Source organism: Apodemus sylvaticus, chromosome 17, assembly GCF_947179515.1.
Source record: "Apodemus sylvaticus chromosome 17, mApoSyl1.1, whole genome shotgun sequence".
Classification (NCBI taxonomy): Eukaryota; Metazoa; Chordata; class Mammalia; order Rodentia; family Muridae; genus Apodemus; species Apodemus sylvaticus.
In genome coordinates, this window is record NC_067488.1 from 49,105,434 (window position 1) to 49,129,665 (window position 24,232).

Consider the following 24,232-nt stretch of genomic DNA (forward strand, 5'->3'; position numbering starts at 1 on the left):
TAGCCTCATGACTTCAGCAACTTTCTGCCTCAGTTTCCCTACTGCAGAGGTGATTTGAGAATGACTCAAATTAAAACATGTAGAACCTTAGGCTCGTGCCTGACCCTAGGAAGCACTGAACCATTGTGTGGCAGGCACCATGTATCTGGGATGCGCCTGGTGGGAGGGAGTGCCCCTGTTCATTTATTGAGAAGGCACTGAAACGACACCTGGAACCATGGGGATGTGTGAGCTCACCGCAGTCTGGCGCCACAGCTGACGTATGATAGCCCTTAATAAATGCACCCTGAATGGCAGCGTAGGCCTGAATCTGGTCCTGGGAGAACGACAGCTGGTGTTCACAGGGTGGCTTGTCCCTGCGGGGCCTTGTTCTCACAGGACTAATTCATTTACCTTCCCAACATCCTGTGGGGGAAGCATATTATCCTGACTTGTTGGTTTGTGTGAATGTGTATGTGTGCCAGTGCGTTCATGTGTGCATGTGTGTGGAGCCCCGAGGCCAATGTTTGGGGGATCTGCCTTGATTGATCCCCATTTAATTAAGTAAATGGAACTTCTCAATTTGGCTAGACTGGCTGGCCAGCAGGCTCTAGGAGCCCTCAGGTCTTCGGCTTCCTAGTGCTGGAGTTATAGGCACGTATCATCATGACCAGTTTTTTTGTGGGTACTGGGGATCTGAACTCAGGTCCTAATGCAAGACAAGCCCTTGACCAATTAAGGCTGGCACCAGCAGAGCCATGGGGAACCCCAGGAGGGGTTCAGCCATACCCCACTACAGTGGAGGAAGGATTATGGGGGTGCACAAGTATGGGAACTGGGTTGGGCTGTCCGCATTATTGTCTAGTCATCTGAACTGGTGTCTGGTTGCAGGCTCAGAAGCCTCTGGTTTCTGAGTTCATAGAGTGGGGGCTGGTAGAAGAGCACCAGGGCAAAGACTGGCAGGAGGGTCTCCAGTAATGACCGATGGCCATCAATCACCCCTCAGTGCTAGCTGCACTGACCCAAGTCCCGGGTCTCCTGAGTCTTTCCGTCCTTCACTTGTGGAGCTGGGAGACCGCCTCCCATCTGGGTCGATGTCCACAGTGAGCTCCAACTCTATTGCATGACTAAGATGTCTGTAGGTTTGCAGGAGTGATTTAGTCTGGAAAAGAACAGCTTAAAACAAAACTTTGCAATACCTGTATCCATCAGAGATCTCAAGTTCAGACCATATAAAGAAAGACTATAAACTGATAAGAAAGCCAAAGATGATCTAATTAGAAACTAGTCCAGAGGACCTTACTAGAGACCTCCCAAGGGGCTACAAGAGTAGCAGGTGAGTGTCTGAAAAGGCTCATCTTCTTTTAGGTCTTAAGGGAGTTGTAACTGAAAAGGCAGCCGCCAGGATAGTTAAAAAGAGAAGGGCCAGTAATTGCTGCCGATACAGAGCAGGTGATGTTCCGCTGTGTTCCGGGAGGTCTCAGTGGATCTTCAGGGTGGTTTCAGGATTCACTGTGGGAGGCTGGACAAACCCAAGGCTAAACACACCCTCAGCTTGTCAGGAGTGCCCTGGGGGCTTTGCTCAGAAGAAAGGCTGGCTGGACTGGGCTGAGGGGGTAGCTCGACTGGTCTTGGCTGTCTTGGCTTGCACGAGGCCCCCGGATTCAGTCCTCAGCACTGCAAAGAGAAAAAAAATCAGAGCCATTGAGCTTTAGCTGCGAGTGGTGGTTCACCCACAATTCCTGTGTTCAGGGCGCTTTGGCAGGGACCTCGTTAGAGGTCACCTTGGGTTGAAAGAACAAACACCGTCCCCCCAACCCCCCCCCCCCCACACACACACAGAGGAAAGAAGGGTGGTTTGCACCCACTCAAGCACATAGGCAAGAATGATTCTGAGTCATAAGGACCCCATACCTAGAAATGACCCAAATTGACAGTTGGGTAAGTAATAGCAGTGTGCTCGCTCATAGGTAGGAGTCCTAAGGAGTGGCTGTTTAACTCTGCTAATGGCGTTTGGAGCTGGAAAAACGTGCCCCTCCCCCCCCCAAGCCTCTTCAGCTTTACAATCTTTTTTTTTTTCCTTCAAGCATTGCTAGTGAACAAATCTTAGAGCCTAAAGTCAGAAAAACATTCTCTATCTCTGGATTCTTCTTTCTGTCTCGTCTATTCCATCACAAAGAATTTTGCGTGTGGTATGTGATGGACCAATTGACATCAAGATTGATTTATTCAGTGGGTGTTCAGTCTTCCCACAGCCATGTGTGGCAGAGTCCAGCCTTTCTGCAGGGGATCAAAGTGATGTCTTTATTGGAAGCAGGTGGTCGCGAGCCTTTGTGTGGTTGGTTGTAACGTTTTGACCGTTAAAAGGATGTTGATGAATTGTCTTCCTCAAGGGTGGTGCAGTTTGTGCTCCCGCCAATGGTGTGGTTGTCTGTTTACACCTGTTCTTCCCACACTGTGTTATAAAACCTCGAGGTGGCCATTCAGATGAGAGGAAGCAGTGTTGGTGTTACTTCTATTTGCTGGGGGTTTTTGTTTTGTTTTTTGTTTTATGAGACAGGGTCTTTCTGTGTATCCTTGGCTATCCTGGAACTTGATATATAGACTAGCCTGACTTTGAACTCAGAGATCTGCCTACCTCTGCCTCCTAAGTACTGAGATTAAAGGTGTCTATCCACACCGCCGTCACCACCACCCTAAATTTGTTTGCCTTTTTTTTTGTATTTAAATGAATTAAGTTAATGATTTTTGACATATCATTTCCATACAGGTGTACTGGCATGCACCTATAATCCCAACCTAACACTCAGGAGGCAGAAACCATAGGATCTAGAGTTTAGGGTCATTGTTAGTATAGAAAGTTTGAGAACAGCATGGCCTACATGAGGCCTGTCTCAAGCAACCAAGCAACCAAGCAAACAAATAAAAGAAGAGACAACAACTTGTTATCCAGTCTAGGTTGATCAGGAACTCAACACTTAGCCTAGGCTAGCCCCAAACTCACAATCCTCTTGCCTCAGACTCCCGAGTGCTGGCTTCTGTGTTTACCTTAAGATACAAGTCTGTCTCTATGGGTTATGGTCCCTACTAAGGGCCCCAGTCGTGTAAAACACACACTAGGCTCCTTACTACAGTCTCAGAGTCCTGTTGTAGGGTTAGTTTCTGCTCATCCTTTTAATTTTAAACCCTGCCTGGATGATCCCTATTTGATCCATCTAGCTGGGTCCCATAGATAAAATCACAAAGGGGGTTTCATTTGTGATTATGTGGTGGGCAAAGTGGAGCTTATGAGCAAATGTCATAGATGAGGTAACCCAAGGAGGGAAGAGATTTCAGCCCAGGACCACACACTCCCTCACCTGCTGGCTCAGTGAAACTTAGTGGCTAACTGAGCACTCAGTCTTGTCTAAACTATGTGGCCTGATCCAGCCAGGCAGCTGGCTAGTGTCTGGCCCAGGCCACAGAGTCCCTCAGGGAGCCCTGGCTTAGCTCTGTGGAAGGGAGGCTCCTTCAGGGAAGGCTCTTCAGAGGAGGGAACCACAAAAAGGGATCACAACAGACCTGTCAGTACTTTTGTAATCATAACAGAAGTGGGAAATGGTGTCTCAGGAGGGGACTATGTGTTCCTGGGCCTGGAGGTGGTGATGTGGCCTTGGGCTAATCCTGCCACACTATGGCCTCTCTAGCTGGTACACCTGGCAGTGACCCTTCCCCGTTGCCCTTTGACCTGTTCTTTTTTTGTGGCAGACAAGGGGATGTGGCCCTGCCCCCTTATTACCAACCAGAGGAGGATGACGAGATGCCCTTCATCTGCTCCCTGTCGGGGGACAATGGCATCATGGGCTGCCACGAGATCCCCCCACTCAAGGAGCAGGGTCGAGAGTGCTGCCTGTCCAAAGACGATGTCTATGACTTCGGGGCGGGGCGCCAAGACCTCAATGCCAGCGGCCTCTGTGTCAATTGGAATCGCTACTACAACGTCTGCCGCACGGGCAACGCCAACCCTCACAAGGGCGCCATCAACTTTGACAACATTGGCTATGCCTGGATCGTGATCTTCCAGGTGAGAACATTCAGGCCCAGGACTGGTCCGCCAGCAGCGGGTGGCATGGTTGGCAACCTCATTCAGCAGGCGAAGCCTTGAGCTGGACTTCGTCACCCTCTTCCTGAGCTCGGGCCAACATGCCCTTGGTATAGGCGTCACCCTGCTCGCTTGGCAGGCAGAAAGCCCAAGGTTCAGAGGAAGGAAACGTGCCTGTTGGGCAAGGAGTAAGCAGCGGCTAAACAACAAATCAAGATTTCATTTCACTTGGAATCACCTCAAAGCCCGTGCTCCTTAGAGACATGGGCTGAGCTGTAGCAAGGAGTAGTCCTCACAGAGTGCTCCATGGTAAGGCTGGCGGGGCCAAAGCAGGGTGAGGAATGTCATTCCTAGAGGGGTGACACCTAAGGCCAGGCCTGGGCGGAGTCTGATTGGAAGTACATAGGAAATGCTCTCACGTTCTGACCATTATACCGCCTTGTGCAGACTCTGTGCCTACTCTATTGCGTACTCTGGAGGGTCTGGGCGGGGTTGTTCAGGAAACTGGGTCTGTAGGACATGGGGTCTTGCCTGGCATGCCTGCCTCAGTCTTCTCCTCTTCATTATGGGCATACTCTTCATACTGGGCGCACTGCACCAGGAGACTCATTACCTCATTATTCAGGGTGCCTGACAATAAGCCAGACGCTGTGAGCAGGGGAGCCAGCCCCTGTGTAGGGAGGTTTTGCCATCTTCAGAAGGAAGAAGGGGAGGAAGGGGGTTCCCACTCTGCTCTGGCAAGGGCTGTATCTGGTATTCAGAGCCGAACCCATGGCCAACCATTTTGGGTCTCTTGGTTGGTCAGCCCAGCAGGTGGAGGCTACTCAGTGCATTGCAACAAGCAAAGATAAGGCAGGTCTGGGGAGGCCCTGGGAAGCCGGTCTTTCCTCAGATGGCTCCTAGTGTCTGGATGGCATTGTGGGGGACAGGAAGGGAATGGTCAGCTAATCCACGTCTCAGCTGGGCCAGGGGTTCTGTCATCAGTGTTAGTGAGCCAGATCTCTCTGCTTCTTCAGCTTGTGTGCCCACCCCCAGGGGCGGGCCTTTGAGCAAGAGAGGACAGGCGTGTCTGCTCCCCTCCTGTTTGGCAGTGAGATGTGGGTCAATGACATCGGTATCTCTTGGAGCCTTGGTTTTCCTTACCCATGCTGCTCCCTACCCCAACCCCTTTTGGGGATTGTCTCAATTCCTGGTGCACAGGAGGGCCTGCGTCTCAGCCTCTGCCCCTGTCCTCATGCCCGCTGCAGGTGATCACTCTGGAAGGCTGGGTGGAGATCATGTACTATGTGATGGACGCACATTCTTTCTACAACTTCATCTACTTCATCCTGCTCATCATAGTAAGTATCAGGGCAAGTTCAGGACCATGGACCGTGGTTCTAGGTGGGGGTGGAGAGGGAGGGGAGGGGTGTGCAGTCCCCCAGGGAACCCTCAGGACTAGGGGACACGGGCAGAAAAAGGAGGAGGAGGAGGAGGAGGAGGAGGAGGAGGAGGAGGAGGAGGAGGAGAAGGAAGAGGCAATTCATCCCGAGAAAGGGATATTTTTAAATGTAGTCAACCAGCCCCAGCTGGTGATTGAAGGGGCTTCTCAGGGCTGTGGCTGGAAGCATCTATCATGTCTCTCTATCATTTCTTATCTCTAGCCTTTAGCATCTACCCCGCTGCTCCTGCTTGTCTCTCTCTGCCTGAATCCCTAGGAATGCATTTTTTCATGGCCTTAGCTGGGGGTATAGTTCCAGAATGGAGCTTCTCAGGGGTTCCATCTGGTCCCCATTTTTCCTGGAGTAGACAAGATGCTCTGACTGGCTGCCTGGGGCTCGTCCCTGGATATGACACAGGGTAGGAGGTTGGCCTTGGTAGCGTCCTGGTGGAGCTCTGGGCAGGTCTTTGAACTCTAGATTTTCTGCAGTTCTGTGTGTGACCAGGTGATAGAGGCAGGGATCTATCTGCCTCATAGTCCAGCACTTTCTGTCTGTGCTTTCCAATGTCCACCTTGTCCTGCATACTGGTGGCTTTCTGCCTTAGCACAGTCCACAGAGGTCAAGCTTCTGGGAGAGCTGTGTTCAGTCCCCACATGAAGGCTGCCTTCTCTAGCTTCCTGGTGGCGGGTGAAGGCAAGTTTGACCGGCTGCTGACCGGTGCCACGCCTGCGGTGATACAGCTCCAGTGATTTCCTGGGGAGCCTAGGGCCTCGGACTCAGGAGAAACCAGATGAAAGAGAGAAGGGCCCAGATTTCAGGCTCTTCATTAAGTTAGTTTCAACAGAACATCCAGAAAAGATGGACTGAGTTGTTGTGGCAGAGCAGGGATCCAGTCTCTGGGAAAGAAGAGCTGAGAGGTCACAGTGACATACAGAAGCTTAAGTATCATGATTGACGGAAGCTGGAGGAGCTGGAGAGGACAGGTGTGTGGGTGACTTGCTGTCGGAAGACAGAAGGCTCAGTCCTCTCCCACAGGAAGTCATTTAGTAGGACTTGAGACAGGCTCTTCAGATTCCATGAGATGGGTCAGTGGCCGCGATTGCTTCCTAGGTGAGGAGGAGGGCTGGCTGGGACACAGCCAGGAGCCTGCCTATACCTGCTCTCCAGTAAGTGCCCAGTAAATGTGCCGTGATGTTGTTGGGGGCACTTGGTACCCAAGTGCCCCTGTCTTAAGACAGAGGATGCCATCAGCAGGCTGATGGGGGGCTTCAGTCTTCACACACAGCTTCCAGTCTCTGGTTAGAAAAGTCCCAGGCCCACTTTGCTCTAGCCTCCCAATTTACAGATGGGGAACAGAGGTCTAGAGAGGATGAGGCCTGCCTGGGTCACCCAGGGCAACCACTGTTGAGCGAAGACTAGGTAGGAGCCTTTTAGGGATGATGAGCTACAGAGCGCAGGTCTAATCTCTCTGGTTTCCGCGTCTCTAACCAGCCCAGGGGAGAACAGCTTTCTGGGAAATGCTATGGAAATGCTTTTTGTCTAAGAAGCAGGCTATTTCCCAGAGTCCTCTGGACCAGGAAGCCCTGTGCCTCTTTAGCTCTTCAGTTATATGTGACGGGAAGGGGCAGCCATCTGTATGTTCCTGTTGGTGATGTCCCAGAAGGCTGGGGGCCACATCTTTCCTGCCAGGCTCTTTCGGGGTTAGCGAATATCAGGGGGAGGGGTGACTGGTCCTGGAATAGTTAGATGGGATACAGAAGGGGGCACCTAGCTCTGCCTCCCCTTCTAAGCACAAGTCCAGGCTGTTGAGTAGGACTCAGGACCTCGGTGACTGGAGGGACTGTGGCTATCCTCTCGGCTCCAGCATCTGTCCTACATGGGTTGGTAGTCTGGCTGGGTCTTGGTCCTGATGGGGCCAGGGCTTGGACTTGGGAAGTCACCTAGGCTGTGGCTTCCCCTGCAAGGACTCAGTGATCTTTTCCTGTCCCACCTGTGTATCTGTGTCTGTGTTTCTGTCTCTCTGGGCCCCTCCATTTCCCCTGTCCTCTGTCTGTCTGTTCCTACCCCTGATATACATCTCTCTCATGTGCTCCCATTTCTGTTCTTTCTCCTTCTGTCTCTCCCACCCCTTCTCTTCTCTTCCCTTCTCCCCTCTCCCATCCTTTCCCCGTCCTTTCCCACACTCTTTATGTCTTTGACTCTCCGTACCCTGGCTGTCCTCTGTCCTGCTGTCTTTCTTTCTGCTCTGTCTTCTCTCCTCTCCTCTGCATCTCTGATCCGTCCCCTCCCCCCTCCCATTTCTCCTGTCTCTCTCTGGCTTCCCTCTCTGTCTCCTCCTCTTGCTAACTCTTTCTCCATCTCTCTGTCCCCTTCTCCCATACCCCCACCTTGCTTGTTCTACCCCTCTGTCTACTTATCTGTCCCCACTGTCCCTGTTCCTGTCCTTTCCTCCTGTTGGTTACAGGTGGGCTCCTTCTTCATGATCAACCTGTGCCTCGTTGTCATAGCAACCCAGTTCTCCGAGACCAAGCAACGGGAGCACCGGCTGATGCTGGAGCAACGCCAGCGCTACCTATCCTCCAGCACAGTGGCCAGTTATGCTGAGCCCGGCGACTGCTATGAGGAGATCTTCCAATATGTCTGTCACATCCTTCGCAAGGCCAAGCGCCGTGCCCTGGGCCTCTACCAGGCCCTGCAGAGCCGGCGCCAGGCCACAGGTCCGGGGACACCAGCCCCTGCCAAGCCTGGGCCCCATGCCAAGGAACCCAGCCATTGCAGTAAGTGGCCTTGACTCTGCAGCCCATGCGCCGTGATCTGGGGTCTCATAATGGCAATAGTGCAGGTGGATCATGCCTGCTGGAACGGGAAGTGTCCACATCAGTCAGATGTGGGATCCCAAGGGTTCATTTCAGGCCACACTGTTTCCTTTATGGCCCGTCCAGAACTCATCTGCTCCGCTCACTTCTTGCTCCTATCTCTGTCTAGCCTGGGTGGGCTCCTCCTTTCCCTGGAGGAATTCTTCCAAGTTTTGCAGGCAAACCTGGGTGCCATTCCCTCAAACCTATACTTGAAAGTCAAGCTATTTGTTCACAGCCTTGCGAGACTAGCTTCCCTCTTTGTGGACACACGGGTCATCTCTCACCCTGGCTGTTCCCTGCTCACCAGCACACCTGAGTAATGACCTCAGGCCCCTGGCACAAGGAGCAGTACACAGCATGGCACACAGGGACCCTCGTCCCCACGCTCCGCTCCTGTTTCATGTTTGAGTGGTGCTAGGCTGTTTATGTAAGATTGGTGTTTAGCTTAGAAAGGATGCTCTCTGGGGCGGGTCTACAGTGCAGTTGCCAGTGTGCTTGCCGAGCATGCGAGAAAACTCTAGTTCAAGCCCCGGCATGGTAGCAGTCCTGGAGCTTGGGACGTGGAGCGGGAGGATCAGAAGCTCAAGGGTGTCCTTAGCTATATAGTGAGTTTAAGACCAGTGTGTGCTCCATGAGACCCTGTTGCAAGGAGAGAGAGAGAGAGAGAGAGAGAGAGAGAGACAGAGACAGAGACAGAGACAGAGACAGACAGACACACACACAGAGAGAGATAGAGAGAGATTCCTTAGCTTATTTCTTTCAAGAAATAGCCCTGAAAACGAAGCAGACTGGAAACCATGTCTCTGGTTTTCAGATGGGAAGCCAAGACCCAAGGAGATGAGGGAGCCATTTAAGGGGCCCTGTGTGTCCCTGTAAGACTCAGTCGTATGGAGCGTCAGAGGGGCTGGGCCTTGCGGAGTGTCTGTGTCTAGCTGCAAATGCACACAACCCTAAGAGGAGGCCACCCAGAGCTACCGGGGAGCTCTGGGTTTGGTCTGCTTTCTCCTAGCTACCGCAGAGAAGTTAGCAGACTCCAGGACTGTTCCTCGGAGCAGCTCGGGCATGGCATGTCCTGTTCTCCTTGTGACCTTGACCACCCTGATGGGGCCTCCCATTTCCCCCTCCAGGGCAGAGCTCACGGGATCTATGAGTTTGTGCCTGGGATTGACAGTTGCTGTCTGAGGCCCTGGCTAGTGGACTCCATGCTCCTAGCTGTCTTACCCTGTCAATTGGAAAGATCAGCAAAGACCAGACAGTTGTCCACTGTCCTCAGTTGTCCACTTGCCATCTAGATGTGGTATCAGGTGACCTGAGGGCTTGGCCTAGTAGTGAAGAGGAGAGCTGGGGTCTGGCCAAGGCTAGCTCTTCCCTTCCTGAGGATGTGAGTATAGGGACGGCTTCTTGCTGTTGCCACCACCCTTGGGCTGGAATGCTGTGAAGCAAGGTTTTACACTTTTTAGTCCACCAACTTCTCAGGCCTCTTTCCCACCTCCTTTCCTGTGGCGAGTGTTGATGCAGTCTGAGAAGGGCTTTGATCCTCCGAGGCTGGAGTAGATGACCTAGGTACCTGGTTGCTTTGCAGTGCTCAGAGGCCTGTGCCAGTGTAGGGGAGTGCAGGCTTTCCCACTTTCCCTTCTCTTTACTGCACTTTTTCTCTCTTATTCAAGCAAAATGTTTAGGTTACTATAACATAGGAAAGCACAACGAAGAAACCAGCCAGGCGGTAGTGCCACACGCACTCGGGGAGCAGAGGCAGGCAGAGCTCTAAGTTTGAGGCCAGCCTGGACTACATAGTGAGTTCCAGGATAGCCAGGGCTACATATAGAAAAACTAAAAACTAAGAGAAATTAAAGAAGAAAAGCAGAAGGAGGAGAAGGAGAAGGAAGAGGAGGAGGAGAAGGAGGAGAAGGAGGAGAAGGAGAAGAAGAGGAGGAGGGGAGGAGGAGGGAAGGAGGAAGAAGAGGAGGAGAAGGAGGAGGGGAGGAGGAAGATGGGAGGAAGGGGAGGAGGAGGATGGGAGGAAGGGGAGGAGGAAGAAGTGGAGGAGGAAGAGGAAGTGGAGGAGGGTGAGGAAGTGGAGGAGGAAGAAGTGGAGGAGGAGGAGGAGGAGGAGGAGGAGGAGGAGGAGGAGGAGGAGGAGGAGAAGCAGCTGCAGCAGCTAAACCAGCTGCAGGGAACCCTTCCCGACACCTCATGGTTTACACAGATCCAAGGCCAGCCCAGGGGTTGGAAGTCTCAGGCCTTATGTGCTGTCACCCTTGCTGACCCCTGCCCCTAATCTAGGCTGATTCTCACTGTTATGGAGGGAATTCCTGGGAGCTCCCAGAGTCTGCCTCCGTCCGGACTTCCTCCCTTCACACAGATGGGCACAGTGAGGAATGCCAAAGCCACTATAGCTTCCTTTGAGGGGTATCCACTCTCCATCTAGACCTGCAGGCCCCACATCCCCATACCTGTGCCTGGGAACATTTACTGAGTGACAGGTCCAAGGTCAAGGTCAAAGGTGACCAATAGTGTGATGAGCCTGCCACGTATTTAATAAGGATGGTCATCTCAAAGTGGGACCAGTTTGTTTCACGCAGTGTCCCAGGGGGAGGTGGGGACCTGGTTTAGACACTAATGCTGCCCTCCGTTTGCTTTTCAGAGCTATGCCCACGACACAGCCCCCTGGACCCCACCCCTCACACACTGGTGCAGCCCATCTCTGCTCTTCTGACCTCTGACCCCAGCAGCTGCCCTCGCTGCCAGCATGAGGCAGGCAGGCTGCCCTCCGGCCCGGGCAGCACCGACTCGGGCCAGGAAGGCTCGGGTTCTGGTGGCTCTGCGGAAGCGGAAGCCAATGGAGATGGGCCCCAGAGCAGTGAGGATGGGGTCTCCTCGGGCTTGGGGAAGGAGGAGAAACAGGAGGATGGGGCAGCCCGACTGTGTGGGGATGTGTGGCGAGAGACACGAGCCAAGCTGAGGGGCATCGTGGACAGCAAGTACTTCAACAGAGGCATCATGATGGCTATCCTGGTCAACACTGTCAGCATGGGCATTGAGCACCATGAACAGGCAAGTGAGGGTACAGGGTTCGGGCAGAGCGGGGGTGGAGCCCTGGGTTCAGGTTGGGCAAGGGTGGAAGGGCAAACCCAGGTCTCCCTGATCCTGTCTAGAGTAGTCTAACCCTTCTATATGGCTTCAGCACTTTGCCCAAGGCCACATTCATGAGGCAGATGAGCTGGGGTAGCTGTAGGGTTAGCGGATTATGACGGAGGCTTGATGGCATAGGACTCAGGGCCCACTGCTTTTCCTCCTAGGCTGCCTGGAAGTCCGCAGTCTATAGGCAGGCCACTCCTGCGGTAACAGCCTGTCAAATCCAGGCACCATTTGGAATGACCCTATTCCCTGGCTCCTATCCGAGAATCTCTTTTTTTGGAGGTGTGGCTTCCTTGGCCTGCTCCTCAGCCTGGTGGGGCAGCTCCACTTGCCAGCTGTCTATGCCCAGCCCACTGACCCAAGGTCCCACAGCTAGCCAGCAGCCTGGCTCGAACCCACTTCCCACGGCAATGTTGATACCCTAGCGGGATTTGGATCCTGAACCCCCTTGGCTTTGGAGTCTTCGCCATTCTGCAAAGCCCTCTCAGGTGCCTGGAGTGGGCCACACTCTTCTGTCTCTGCTCATTAGCTCACCAAACATAGGCTTCATTCAATTTAGTTAAATGTAGCCCCTGGGGCTGCCACCGACACTCAGTTGGTACTGCAGGCTTGCCAGCTATTCTGACTTAATTAAAAAGATCTTTGGGGAGGGCTGCTGGGTGGGATCTCTGCAGGGGGGAAGCTGGTGAGAGGAGAGGCCTATACTTTGCCTCAAAGCCCTGGACTGTCAGAAGGCAGAGACCCAGCAGGGTTTTGCTCTTGGGGAAGGCTCTGTGGGAAGAGCTACTTTTGGGCCTCTGGCTCTGGTGTCTATACCTGCTATACCAGAGTCAGGCGTACTGTCTCTGGCTTATTGGAACCAGTGGGTGAGAGCCAATTTTCTCACACTTGGGAATTTAGCAAGCAGTTGTTAAATAGTTGCTTGTTTGGCATGGGTTATGGAGAAAGTATTTACACCATGGAAATTGGCAGACACTACAAATCAGGGCTGTTTCCCAATGGTGGGTTTACCTGAGCCCTCGCTGGTTTCTGACTTCTTGAACCCCTCCAAGGCAGCACCATAGCCAAGGCAACTCTTCCTTTGCCTCCAGCTTGACTTCCGGCCAGTCATGGTCCTGAGTCTGCTCAGGGTCTTCTCTAGCTCATAGCATCCCACTTGAGCGCACCTGCTTTCCTTAAAAAATTGCTTTTGGCCAGACGTGGTTGTGCATACTTTCAGTCCCAGCACTTGAGAAACAGAGGCAGGTGGACTTCTGAGTTCCAGGCTAGCCTGGTCTACAGAGTGAGTTCCGGGACAGTCAGGACTACTCAAAGAAACTCTACCTCGGAACAATGAAACAAACAAAAACCATTTGTTTGATTACATCTTTACCCATTGAGCACACTTTCCCCATCTGTCAGAGCCACTTCCATTGGGACAGCAGAAGTCACGTGATGCTGAAGTCACCACCCACCTGGAGTCCCCACCGGGTTGGAAGAGGCTCCTGTCATTTGGAGGGTCTACCCTGATCTCCTCATCTGTAACCTCAATGGAGCGGTGTCTCCTGCTTAGGGCTATCTTAGGGCTTACTGGGAATCTACTAAGCCCCGGATCAATAGAGAGCAGGGTATCCCTGAGTCCTCATAAGTAATCTCCAAGCCACTGTTAGTCACTGCTTCCTGTTTTCACACTTGGAAGGCCACTGTTCAGAGGCTATGTTGTTTGTTTACTGCCTGAGTTCCAACCCTGGTTCTGCAGCTGACAGACAGGGTGGCCCTGGGAAAGTCACATGCTTACCTACTTGATGTCTCTATCTACTGATAAGTCAGACACAACCTCCGCCCCCCACACCAGGAAGGGCAGATGTGTGGATTCTGGTGTCTAGTAGGCATCTAGGACTCTGCCATTACTAGCAGGTTTTTTTGTTTGAGCCTTCTGCCACCAGCTTCGGTAAGTTTACCATCCGCTGTCTGGAGCCTCAAAAATTAATTAAAGAAGAAGCTAGGAGGAGGAGGAGGAGGCATTTTTAAACCATTCTTTTTAAAGCAGCTCCGAGTGGCAGCCATTGTTCAGCGGAACTCTGTGCAGGGCCTGTTGGTATTTTTGTTCCTCGCCCTGGGCTCTCAGACATCTCTCTGCGGGGGAACTGATCCGCCCCCAGGTTTATTTTGAGCGTCCCCCACTGAGGTGGCACCCACAGTGAAAGGTGGCCCAGGGCTGCAGATGGCATGCAGGAAGGAAGGGGAGAGTATCACAGGGTCCTTCCCCGCCACTTCCATTGGGCCCCCCACCCAGGCCTGCAGAGAACTCTGTATCACTGCAAGGGGACAGACAGGTGGTGATGTCACCCCTGCCTCCCTAATTCTGTGCAGTTCAGCCCACATGCTCATGGCCTTTACCGTGGACACCGCTGCTCAAATAACAGAGAGCTGTCACCAGGAACAATTTGTAGATATTGCTTATCAGGACTGGCCTAGGAGGAGGGGATGGGATGTCAGCCAGTCAGGGACTTGCATGTGACTCATGGAGAGAGAGAGAGAGAGAGAGAGAGAGAGAGAGAGAGAGAGAGAGAGAGAGAGAGAGAGAGAGAGAGAGAGAGAATGCCCTAGAGGGGCAGGGTGTTCTGATGACAGAACACGTGCCTAGCATGTCCTAGGTTCAGTTCCCATTACTAAAAAAGAAGAAATCCCCAGGGGACTTTAGGAGATTTAAGAGGCCCACACCCCTCGGGTAATCTCTGAATTGTGTGACCACCAAAGGAGTCAGGTCAACCTGGCTTCTGGACTTCATCTTCATAGAAAGCCATGGAGGGCAGGCAGGCAAGATGGGCAGATGGGGAAACTGAGGAAGGTGCATAGGCTACCCAAGTGACCTGGCCCACAGCTAGCAGAGCTGGCTCTGGGGTGCAGAGGGCTGCCGTGGACGGTGACAGCAGAGGTGGGACCCAGGCCAGGAGGATACTTGGAATGGTTTCTGCCTAAGTATCCCTGACTAGAGCTGAGACACCTCTCAAACTGGGCAGCGCCATCCTGCGGCCTCACCTTGGCCTCAGTGAAGGCTGGACAAAGTAGAGAGTGAGTGAAAGGCTGGTCAAGGTCATGGAGTGGGCAGCTGAGGGGATCCCCCGAGGCTTAGGGCTGCTACCAAACTCCCAGATGTAGGACCCGTTTGGTTCCAGCTCCCAGGGGAATGTGTTCAAGGCCTTGCCAGTCATGGGTGACTCAATGCTTGTTGTGCAGCCCCTATCAAGTAACCTAGGTTTAAGGTGACTCCGGGAAGAGGATTAGGAGATGGTGTAGTGCCTGGCATTTTAACGCGGTCCTCTTGAGAGAGACAGAAAGGGAACACAGCCAGGGAGGACTTCCTGGAAGAGACAGCACTGAGGATGCCATAAGCCATCAGTTAGGAAGACAAGGACAAGGGAGGGGCAGATTCCTGAGCTCTCAGGAAGGCTGCGTGCAAAGGGTGCAGTGGACAGTCCATGCGGTGGACAGTCCGTGCGGTGGACAGTCCGTGCGGTGGACAGTCTGTGTGGTAGACAGTCCGTGCGGTGGACAGTCTGTGTGGTGGACAGTCCGTGCGGTGGACAGTTCATGCGGTGGACAGTCTGTGTGGTGGACAGTCTGTGCGGTGGACAGTCCGTGTGGTGGACAGTCCATGCGGTGGACAGTCCGTGCGGTGGACAGTCCGTGTGGTGGACAGTCCGTGTGGTGGACAGTCCATGCGGTGGACAGTCTGTGCGGTGGACAGTTCGTGCGGTGGACAGTCCATGTGGTGGACAGTCCATGCGGTGGACAGTCTGTGCGGTGGACAGTCTGTGCGGTGGACAGTTCATGCGGTGGACAGTCTGTGTGGTGGACAGTTCGTGCGGTGGACAGTCTGTGTGGTGGACAGTCCGTGCGGTGGACAGTCTGTGCGGTGGACAGTCTGTGCGGTGGACAGTTCGTGCGGTGGACAGTCTGTGTGGTGGACAGTCTGTGCGGTGGACAGTCTGTGTGGTGGACAGTTTGTGCGGTGGACAGTCCATTCGGTGGACAGTTCGTGCGGTGGACAGTCCGTGTGGTGGACAGTCCATGTGGTGGACAGTCCGTGCGGTGGACAGTCCGTGCGGTGGACAGTCCGTGGGGCAAGGAGGGCTGCTTATCCACTGAGGGCCTCAAGGACACGTCTTAGCACAGTGGAGAGCCACGGAAGGCGTGGGAGGGAAATGATGTCTGAGCAACACACTTCTTCTAAAATGTGGCCAGGTGATGGCACCTGGTTCAGAGCAGAGAGAGGAGACTTGACTCCAGGGTAGACTCCACCTTGGCCTGGTCAAGAGCAGTAACTTCTGTCTGAGCTACACGCTTCCTGTTAAGTGTGGGTGGTGTAGGCAAGACTGGAGCTCAGATGACTGGTACATAGAAAGTGCCTTGCACACCCAGAGAGGAACTTAGCGGGCACCTGCCATCTTTGTCACCATGGAGCTAGGCTGGGATCCCTGTAGAGGTGGCCTAAGACAGGACAACCTGGGGCCACTAAGTCCAGTACTGGGCTAGGATGAGTCCCCTGTGCCTTCTAGACATGGACTGGTATTTCTGACCTGGACCCCTGTTCTTTCACAGGGCTCATGTTGGGCATCCCTGTTAGACGTCTCACTGTCTGTCATCTGTCTGACTGTCTGTCTGTCTGCTGTGACTTTTATGTCATCTCACCTTTCCTGGAGTTCTTTCTGATGTCTGTCATGTTACTTTGTCTCAGTCAAACTCCCCTTTCCTTCCTAAAATAGGATTTCACGTAGCCTAGGCTGGCCTTGAACCCAATATGTAGCCAACAATGAATTTTCAATCCTTCTGCCTCCGACCTTGGGAGTGCTGAGATTACAGGTGCATGCAACCATATCAGGTTAATGGGGTGCTGGCAATCGCACTTAGGACCCCCATGCATGTTAGACAAGCACTCTACCCACCAAGCTACATCCCAAGAGCACTGTCTCCACGTCTGTAGCAGGGCTTTTACCTCTGCCTTCTGCTCACCGTCATCTGCCTGTCGGTCGGTCCATCCATCCTGGTCCCTTCTCTGTTCCTCTCTGCATCTCTGCCTCATCCCTTCCACTGGCCCTACCCCTGTCCCTGCCCCCTGCCCATCCCCCATCTTCCCTGTCCCTCCCTTCTCTCACCCCCCCCACCTCCCACTTGTCTTGTCTATATTCATCTGCCTGCCTCTCTCCCGGAAAAAAATGCTCTTGGGAGTGATGGATGGTCCATTAGAGAAAGATTAACAGGTGTGCACTGCCTGGAAAAACAGCTGTTGCGGGGGAGGAGGGAGGCGAGCTGCTGACCTTTCTGAAGCGCGGTGGCTAGAGCCCGGTTGGAGGGAACATGCACACATTGTGTGTGGCTGAGAGCCAGCGCATGGCCGACTCGGGCCCATCATCAGCCGCTACCCTTCTCATCTCTGACTCGGGTGGGCCACGTGAGCCGCATCGCAGAGTCCCTCACACCCACGCCCTCCCAGGGTCCTGCTCCCTTTGCATTTGGAGAGTCAAATGTAATTACAGATGGAAACGGGGCCCTCTCCTTTTATCTGGGCTCGAGAGGAACTGGCAGCTTTATTGGATTTCCTAGGCACTAGATGATGGGAAGCTGGCAGCTGGATAATTTTTTTCTTTTTTCTTATAAGCCATATGGGATCAAAGTTAGACCCCTGGGGCTCTCTGGTGCTCTGCAGTGGAAGGGCCGGGTGTGGAGTTAGGGTGCTGACAAGTGGGGGATGGTACCCTCCTGTCACCCAGCTCCTACCCTGGCTCTGTCACCCTTCTCTGCTCCCTGTGTCACCGGCTCTCTTCTTCCACTTCCTCCAGGAGGCCACCTGGCTCCCCAACACTGTCCCCCAAACCATACTCAGCTTAGTGGGTGTTAGGGAGACACTGCCACTGAGAGGGGACATCTCTCTTGCAGGAGCATAGGCCCTGCACAGTGCCGGCTCTGGGAAGACCTGTGTGATATCATTCAGGGGTGAACAAATGGATGAGTGAGCGAGTGAGCCGGCTCAGGCAGGATTTCTGTGAGCTGCAGTGGAGTCGGCCACTCTTACTGGGTTGTTCTGTGCAAGTCAGGCCCACCACCCAGCCAGTTCCCTCACTTGTCAAATGGCCTCTCAGGCTTCGAGGTTCAGGGAATGAGGGATAAGCAGTCGTTCCTTTCTCAGGATTCGGGGAGAAGCCATTGCTGTCCCGTTAAGCATGAGCCAGACCCTTCAGTGAGGGAGGGGAGAGCAGGGGCAGAGGCTCCTTGCCTCACCCTTAGGCAGAGGCTGGAGTCTATGAGGCTGTGCACTCTATACTTGAGGATAATAAGAGGAAGCATCAGAGGCAGGGGCCATGCCCGGAACCATTCTCTTTACCCCGTGCCATGGTCTGTTTCAAAGCAGGGTTCTCGATGGTCTCATTTGCAAACTCTTGTCTGCTTCTTAAAAATCCCAAGAGAAACAAATCTAGGGATGGAGGGATACCTGAGGCTGAAAAAATGGGGGGAGGGGTGTCTGGGATCACCAGCTAGTGACATGATCTTCTTGGTGTTCTCATAGAGCCACTGTGGAGGTGTCCTGTTCCTAGGCTGTTTCTAGCATGCAGTAGGTACCCTGTCTTTGTCCTCCATTTTCTGGCAGTGTGTGAAAGGCTGGCCCATCTGTGACACGGGTGGTATACCTAGTGTATACCAGCACCATGCCTGGGCTGCCTTACTCCCTAGCCGACAACCCCCTCCCCACAGGATCCAAAGGCAGCACAGTTGTGAAGTCTTACAGACCACGGTGTGAGTCTAAGGGACTCACCAGGGTCACATGTTCTCCATCCCCACACATCCCACAGCCGGAAGAACTGACCAACATCCTGGAGATCTGCAACGTGGTCTTCACCAGCATGTTCGCCCTGGAGATGATCCTCAAGCTGGCTGCCTTCGGGCTCTTTGACTACCTGAGGAACCCTTACAACATCTTCGACAGCATCATTGTCATCATCAGGTAACAGCACTGCCACCCCGAAACTGAGGAGCAGCAGTGAGGGCCCCAACCCCAAGCGGCAGAGGAAACCTCTGAGTCACAAAGGAAACCATAACTGGCAGGCAGTTATCAAAATGCTGAATAAACTGGTGATTTAGAAATATATGCTTCTGCATAAATGTGCTCAATAGAGGTAGCAGTGAGTCTGAGGCCACCAGAGTTGCAAACGGGGGCTGGAAACACAGAAATAGCTATGCAACGCAAAGCTATCAGCTATTTTGATTGCCCATGAAGTCATGGTTATGGCTGATTCCCTGGTTTGTTGTTTACATTCATAATCAAAAGAAGCGTGCGACCTCGAAAAGAGGTTAGTGACATTCAGACTTGCAAGACTGGACAAACTGCTGCCGCCTCTTTCTCCTTTACTCCTACATGCACGTGTGTATGTGTGTGTGTGTGTGTGTGTGTGTATGTGTGTGTGTGTGTGTGTGCGCGCGCGCGCGCGCAGGCCAGAGGATAATTTTGCAGGAGTCACTTCTCCTATCGTGGATTCAGAGGATTGAACTCAGGTCGTCAGGCTTGGGGGCAAGCTCTCTACCTGCTGAGTCATCTCGCTAGCTCTAGGCATGGGCTTCTTAATGCCGGATCCATTGGCTCATGACTGAGAAACCCTGTTTTAGGGGCTGCTGTGAAATTGCACCCAGCGCCATTTGTTAGATGGATGGATGACGTAAGCTGTTTCCGTTCTCCTTACCCATTCTGCTTCTTCCGTCTTCCGGTCCCCTTGGCCTCCCACTGACCCTTTCTGCCTCCCCAATACTGGCTGCAGCATCTGGGAAATCGTGGGGCAGGCTGACGGCGGCCTGTCCGTGCTGCGCACCTTCCGGCTGCTGCGGGTGCTGAAGCTGGTGCGCTTCATGCCGGCGCTGCGGCGCCAGCTCGTGGTGCTCATGAAGACCATGGACAATGTGGCCACCTTCTGCATGCTGCTCATGCTCTTCATCTTCATCTTCAGGTGAGCCCCACCCATCTGCTGCGGGCTCCGGGTGTGAGCCTGGGACACAGTGGCTGGTGGGAGATTCTAGGGACAAAGTTGCCAGGATCTGGCTGTGAATCCCAGCACTAACATCCAACCCAATGGCGGCTCCGGGAAAGTTTGTCCTCCGAGCCTTGGCATTCCCCTCTATTAACACCAATTTGAGATTTCCCTCTACCCTGGTACTGGGTGATCTTGGGAGTTGCAGAGAGTATGAGGCGTCCGCTGAGCCAGCTCCTCCCTTTTCCTAGCATCCTCGGGATGCATATCTTTGGCTGCAAATTCAGCCTCCGAACAGACACAGGAGACACAGTCCCTGACAGGAAGAACTTCGATTCCTTACTGTGGGCCATCGTCACAGTGTTCCAGGTAAGTGGCAGTGGAAAGCTCGTGGATTTCAGGGGTAAAACGTCTGGATAGCAGACCTGGGAGGGGCTGAGGCTGAGGCTGATGGGAGGGCTGTGCTTGGGAGGGCTAGGCCTGGGCCTGGAGTAGGCCTCAACTGTGTCCTTCTCATCAGATCCTCACCCAGGAGGACTGGAACGTTGTCCTGTACAATGGCATGGCCTCCACCACCCCATGGGCCTCCCTCTATTTTGTTGCCCTCATGACCTTTGGCAACTATGTTCTCTTCAATCTCCTGGTTGCTATCCTGGTAGAGGGCTTCCAGGCTGAGGTAACTATAACCCTGGGCTAGTCACTGGGCGGGAGACGGAGGCTGGCAGGGGGATAGTATAGCTGGAAGCTTCTGCAGGTAGTAGTCCCCCAAAGTAGAGCTGCCCACGAGGCATGAGCTTCCGGTTCCAGGTAGCATGCAAATGGAGGACCCCCCCCCATCCTCCACCCACACCCCCCACCCTCCCACCCTACCCCAGGAGCCTTTTCTCTACCTCAGATTCTAAAGCCTCCAAGATCTGGGTTTCTAGAGCCTGCTTCTTCCTCTGTACTGTTGGGCTTTGAGGAGTGTTGGAAATCTGAGAGACTGGGTCTTGTGGCCAAAGTCGTCCTTAGCCGCTCGTGTCCCTGTCCTAATCTAGTTTTCCCACCCATAAAAGGAGGGTGGGGAGGTCCATAGAAAAATCTCAAGGGTGGGTTAGGAAAGGCAGAGCGACCTGCCGACCGTTCTAATGTGAACTGATCTCCCAGGGTGATGCCAATCGCTCCTACTCTGACGAGGACCAGAGCTCATCCAACTTGGAGGAGTTTGACAAGCTCCCAGAGGGCCTGGACGACAGTAGAGGTAATCATACCTGTACTTCCGCTCAGGGTCAGGAACCCTGTAGATTCCCAGATGGACATAGGGCACAATGGCTTCCCTATGAAGCCTAAGCCCAGGGGCCCAGGGACTGCTACTTGTCTTTTTTTTTTTTTTTTAAACAATTGTATTTGAAAGAGATACTTGGTCTCAGAAACAGACAATCATGGACTTCCTGGGTTCTCCTAGACTCTTCCCCCCACACTTCCCTTTCTACGTGGGGCTCTGAGTTACAGTCCCAGTGCCTTTGGATGTTGCCTGGGCTCAGGTCATGTCTGATACAACTAGGTAGTCTTTTCCAACCAAGTCATGGTAACCTAAGAGGACAGCCCCTGCCTGTGAGCAAGGGGGTGAGGTGCTCCAGCATGGTGGAGGTCTAGGCTGGCCTCAGAACGGAAGGGAAGGGTTCATGAGAAGGGAAGTAACAGCCTTACAGGCAGGAAGGAAGAAGGCACATATGGTAGCTCCAGGATTTCCTGGTGGAAGACATCTCACCAGCAAAGTTCTCCATCTGTATACAACCACTTCTGATTGTTTCCTGGCTTCTTCTGCTCTTCGGTCTGTCTGTCTGTCTGTCTGTCTACCTGCTGTCTTCATCTCACACCTCCAGATCTCAAGCTCTGCCCGATACCCATGACCCCCAATGGACACCTGGACCCCAGCCTCCCTCTGGGTGGGCATCTGGGTCCTGCTGGTGCCATGGGTACTGCCCCCCGCCTCTCACTGCAGCCAGACCCAGTACTGGTGGCCCTAGACTCCCGGAAAAGCAGTGTCATGTCCCTGGGCAGGATGAGCTATGATCAGCGATCCTTGGTGAGTCCTGTGATGGATGCTGGATGCTGAGGTTGGGGGGTACTGAAGGACTGTGGCACCAGGTGCCCTGGTGAGGGTACCACACTATCTGGTCTGAACCAGGTCTGTGTTAATGACAGTCCTGGGTGCTCTAGGATTCCAGGTCTGTGTACCTAGAATTCAAGAGTGGGGTCTGGTGGAGAGACCTGGGATTTCATCTTGACAACAGTGTATAGACCTTGAGGGTGGGCCAACTAGAGCGTTAATCTGGGTCTGAGCTGTGTAAAAGTGATCATATTATCCCCTATCCCCAAGCCTCAGTTTCCTTACCTGTAAAGCTGAGTCTTATTTGCTATGTGTGTTTTCTCAAGAGAAGAAGGGCTTTAGTTTGAGCCATACATGGGCTCACTCTACTGTGGTGTCCCAGATGTCTGGGTCTTGGTGCTAGATTATGGTGTGGGTGGCTCCTGATCCAAGACCGGGTCTTTCCGCAGTCCAGCTCCCGGAGCTCCTACTACGGGCCCTGGGGCCGCAGTGGGACCTGGGCCAGCCGCCGCTCCAGCTGGAACAGCCTGAAACACAAGCCACCCTCAGCAGAGCATGAGTCCCTGCTCTCCGGAGAGCGTGGTGGTAGCTGTGTCAGAGCCTGTGAAGGCGCCCGGGAGGAGGTGCCACCTCGTGCCGCACCCCTGCATGCCCCGCACACACACCACGCGCACCATGGACCCCACCTGGCGCACCGTCACCGCCACCACCGCCGGACTCTGTCCCTCGATACCAGGGATTCTGTGGACCTGGCAGAGCTGGTGCCCGTGGTGGGTACCCACTCTCGGGCTGCTTGGAGGGCAGCAGGCCAGGCCCCTGGGCATGAGGACTGTAATGGCAGAATGCCCAACATAGCCAAGGATGTCTTCACCAAGATGGACGACCGCCGAGACCGTGGGGAGGACGAGGAGGAGATCGACTACGTGAGTAGGGCCTGCCTGGGGTACCTGAGAAACCGCTCTGGTAAAAGTAGTCTATAGGGCTGAAAGAGGCAAGTCCAAGGGTGGGCCAGGCGTGGTGGGTGGGGCTAAGGGTGGGGCCAGAACTGTCTACATCTGACTTATTCTGCTACCAATCCTTCCTTGATGGGGGCTGGGAGAGAGGGCAGAGTTCATCCAGCACCCACAGTTTGTTGGCTGGCAGAGTGGGAAGAGATGGGCCGCTCTGCGCAGCACCAACCCCAGGACCCAGTTTCTTGCCTTGCCAGACCCTGTGTTTCCGCGTCCGCAAGATGATTGATGTGTACAAGCCTGACTGGTGCGAAGTCCGAGAGGACTGGTCGGTCTACCTCTTCTCCCCCGAGAACAAGTAAGTAGTGGTTGTCTGGGAGTGAGGGACAGAGGAGGAGGATATGTCTGTGAGAAAAGAGTTCTCTACCAAGCTTGGCAGAACACCTCCATATGACAGAGAGAGGAGGGTCTCCAAGGGAAGAAATGTGTCTAGATATCCGTCTGGGGCTTCCCCAAGCATTTCTTGTTTTTAAGCTAGTCCAGGGCTGGGAACAAGGCTGGAGAGACCCACAGGCAGCCTGAAATCTCAGATGGAATCTTTTCCATCAGAAGGCTTCCAGGAGCACGCTTTGGTGTTAGTGTTGAAGGCAGATGGCTGACCTCATTACCTAGGTGTATGGTTGGGGAGGAGGCTCCAGGTGGGCACCTTAGGCAGATGGTGAGCGGCTATAGGAAGGGAGAGGGGATCCCTACCTTTGAGCCATTCTGGTCCCTGAGTGTGTACCGTGATCCTGCCCTCCTTCTGGTCAGAGTGGGAGGCCAACCGACCCTCCTGGGGCTTCATTGACCTCCACTCAGGTTCCGGATCCTGTGTCAGACTATTATTGCTCACAAGCTTTTTGACTACGTGGTCTTGGCCTTCATCTTCCTCAACTGTATCACCATCGCTTTGGAGAGGCCCCAGATTGAAGCTGGTAGCACCGTGAGTGGCTGCGGCCCCGGGGCTGGGCAGAGAGCCAGATACTAACAATGGTGGGGGAGCCCAGGGAGAGCTCAGCCAAGCCAGACACTTAGCATGCACACACACACACACACACACACACATACACACACACAGACAGACATAGAGAAGGGGGGTGGGGGGAGAGCGCGCAGAGCTTGCCAGTGGGAAGGGAAGGCCACGAGATCTGAGAAATGGCGTCCATAGTGCCTGCCCCTGGCTGAAGCAGAGTCTGACAAAGCACACACACAGTTGTGGAAGGCTTGGACTCATGGTTTCTCTTTCAGGAGCGCATCTTCCTCACAGTGTCTAACTACATCTTCACAGCCATCTTCGTGGGCGAGATGACACTGAAGGTTGTTCTGGGCTCTTTCCTACTCCCCACACCCCTGATGGAGCCCCCAGCCTAGGCCTCACCTTCTCTGCTGGCCTGGCCCTCAGGAATATTCCCTAGGTCCCAGAGGTCCTCTCCTAACTGGGATCTAGACCCCAGGTTGAGCTTCTAGGACTAGAGGGGACGAGTGACTCCCTCTTCTCCAATCACCAGGCCCAACTAGAAATGCGCATTCGGGTAGAAACATTTCCCTGGGGTGCTTCCCAGTGTGGGTGGCTCTGGGTTGAGGTGTCTCATGGTCGTGCTATGAGACTGTAGCTTGCAGAGTTCCCTGGGCCCAGCCCCTGTTCCTTCCTGCCTGTCACCAGCCCTCAGAAGAACC

The 24,232-nt window shown here is 53.8% G+C and overlaps 1 protein-coding gene across 1 annotated transcript in view; it reads left to right on the top strand.

Annotated features, from left to right (window-relative positions):
• The window catches only part of Cacna1i (calcium voltage-gated channel subunit alpha1 I), a 97,133-nt gene that overhangs the window by 50,841 nt on the left and 22,060 nt on the right, over positions 1–24,232 (top strand). The window contains exons 6-19 of the mRNA XM_052160663.1: positions 3,727–4,042; positions 5,308–5,400; positions 7,946–8,258; positions 10,984–11,393; positions 18,308–18,459; positions 19,268–19,453; positions 19,726–19,843; positions 19,995–20,150; positions 20,621–20,714; positions 21,340–21,542; positions 22,016–22,489; positions 22,774–22,874; positions 23,375–23,498; positions 23,804–23,872. Of these exons, the coding sequence (XP_052016623.1) occupies positions 3,727–4,042; positions 5,308–5,400; positions 7,946–8,258; positions 10,984–11,393; positions 18,308–18,459; positions 19,268–19,453; positions 19,726–19,843; positions 19,995–20,150; positions 20,621–20,714; positions 21,340–21,542; positions 22,016–22,489; positions 22,774–22,874; positions 23,375–23,498; positions 23,804–23,872 (2,809 nt within the window). The remainder of the gene's footprint in view (positions 1–3,726; positions 4,043–5,307; positions 5,401–7,945; positions 8,259–10,983; positions 11,394–18,307; positions 18,460–19,267; positions 19,454–19,725; positions 19,844–19,994; positions 20,151–20,620; positions 20,715–21,339; positions 21,543–22,015; positions 22,490–22,773; positions 22,875–23,374; positions 23,499–23,803; positions 23,873–24,232) is intronic.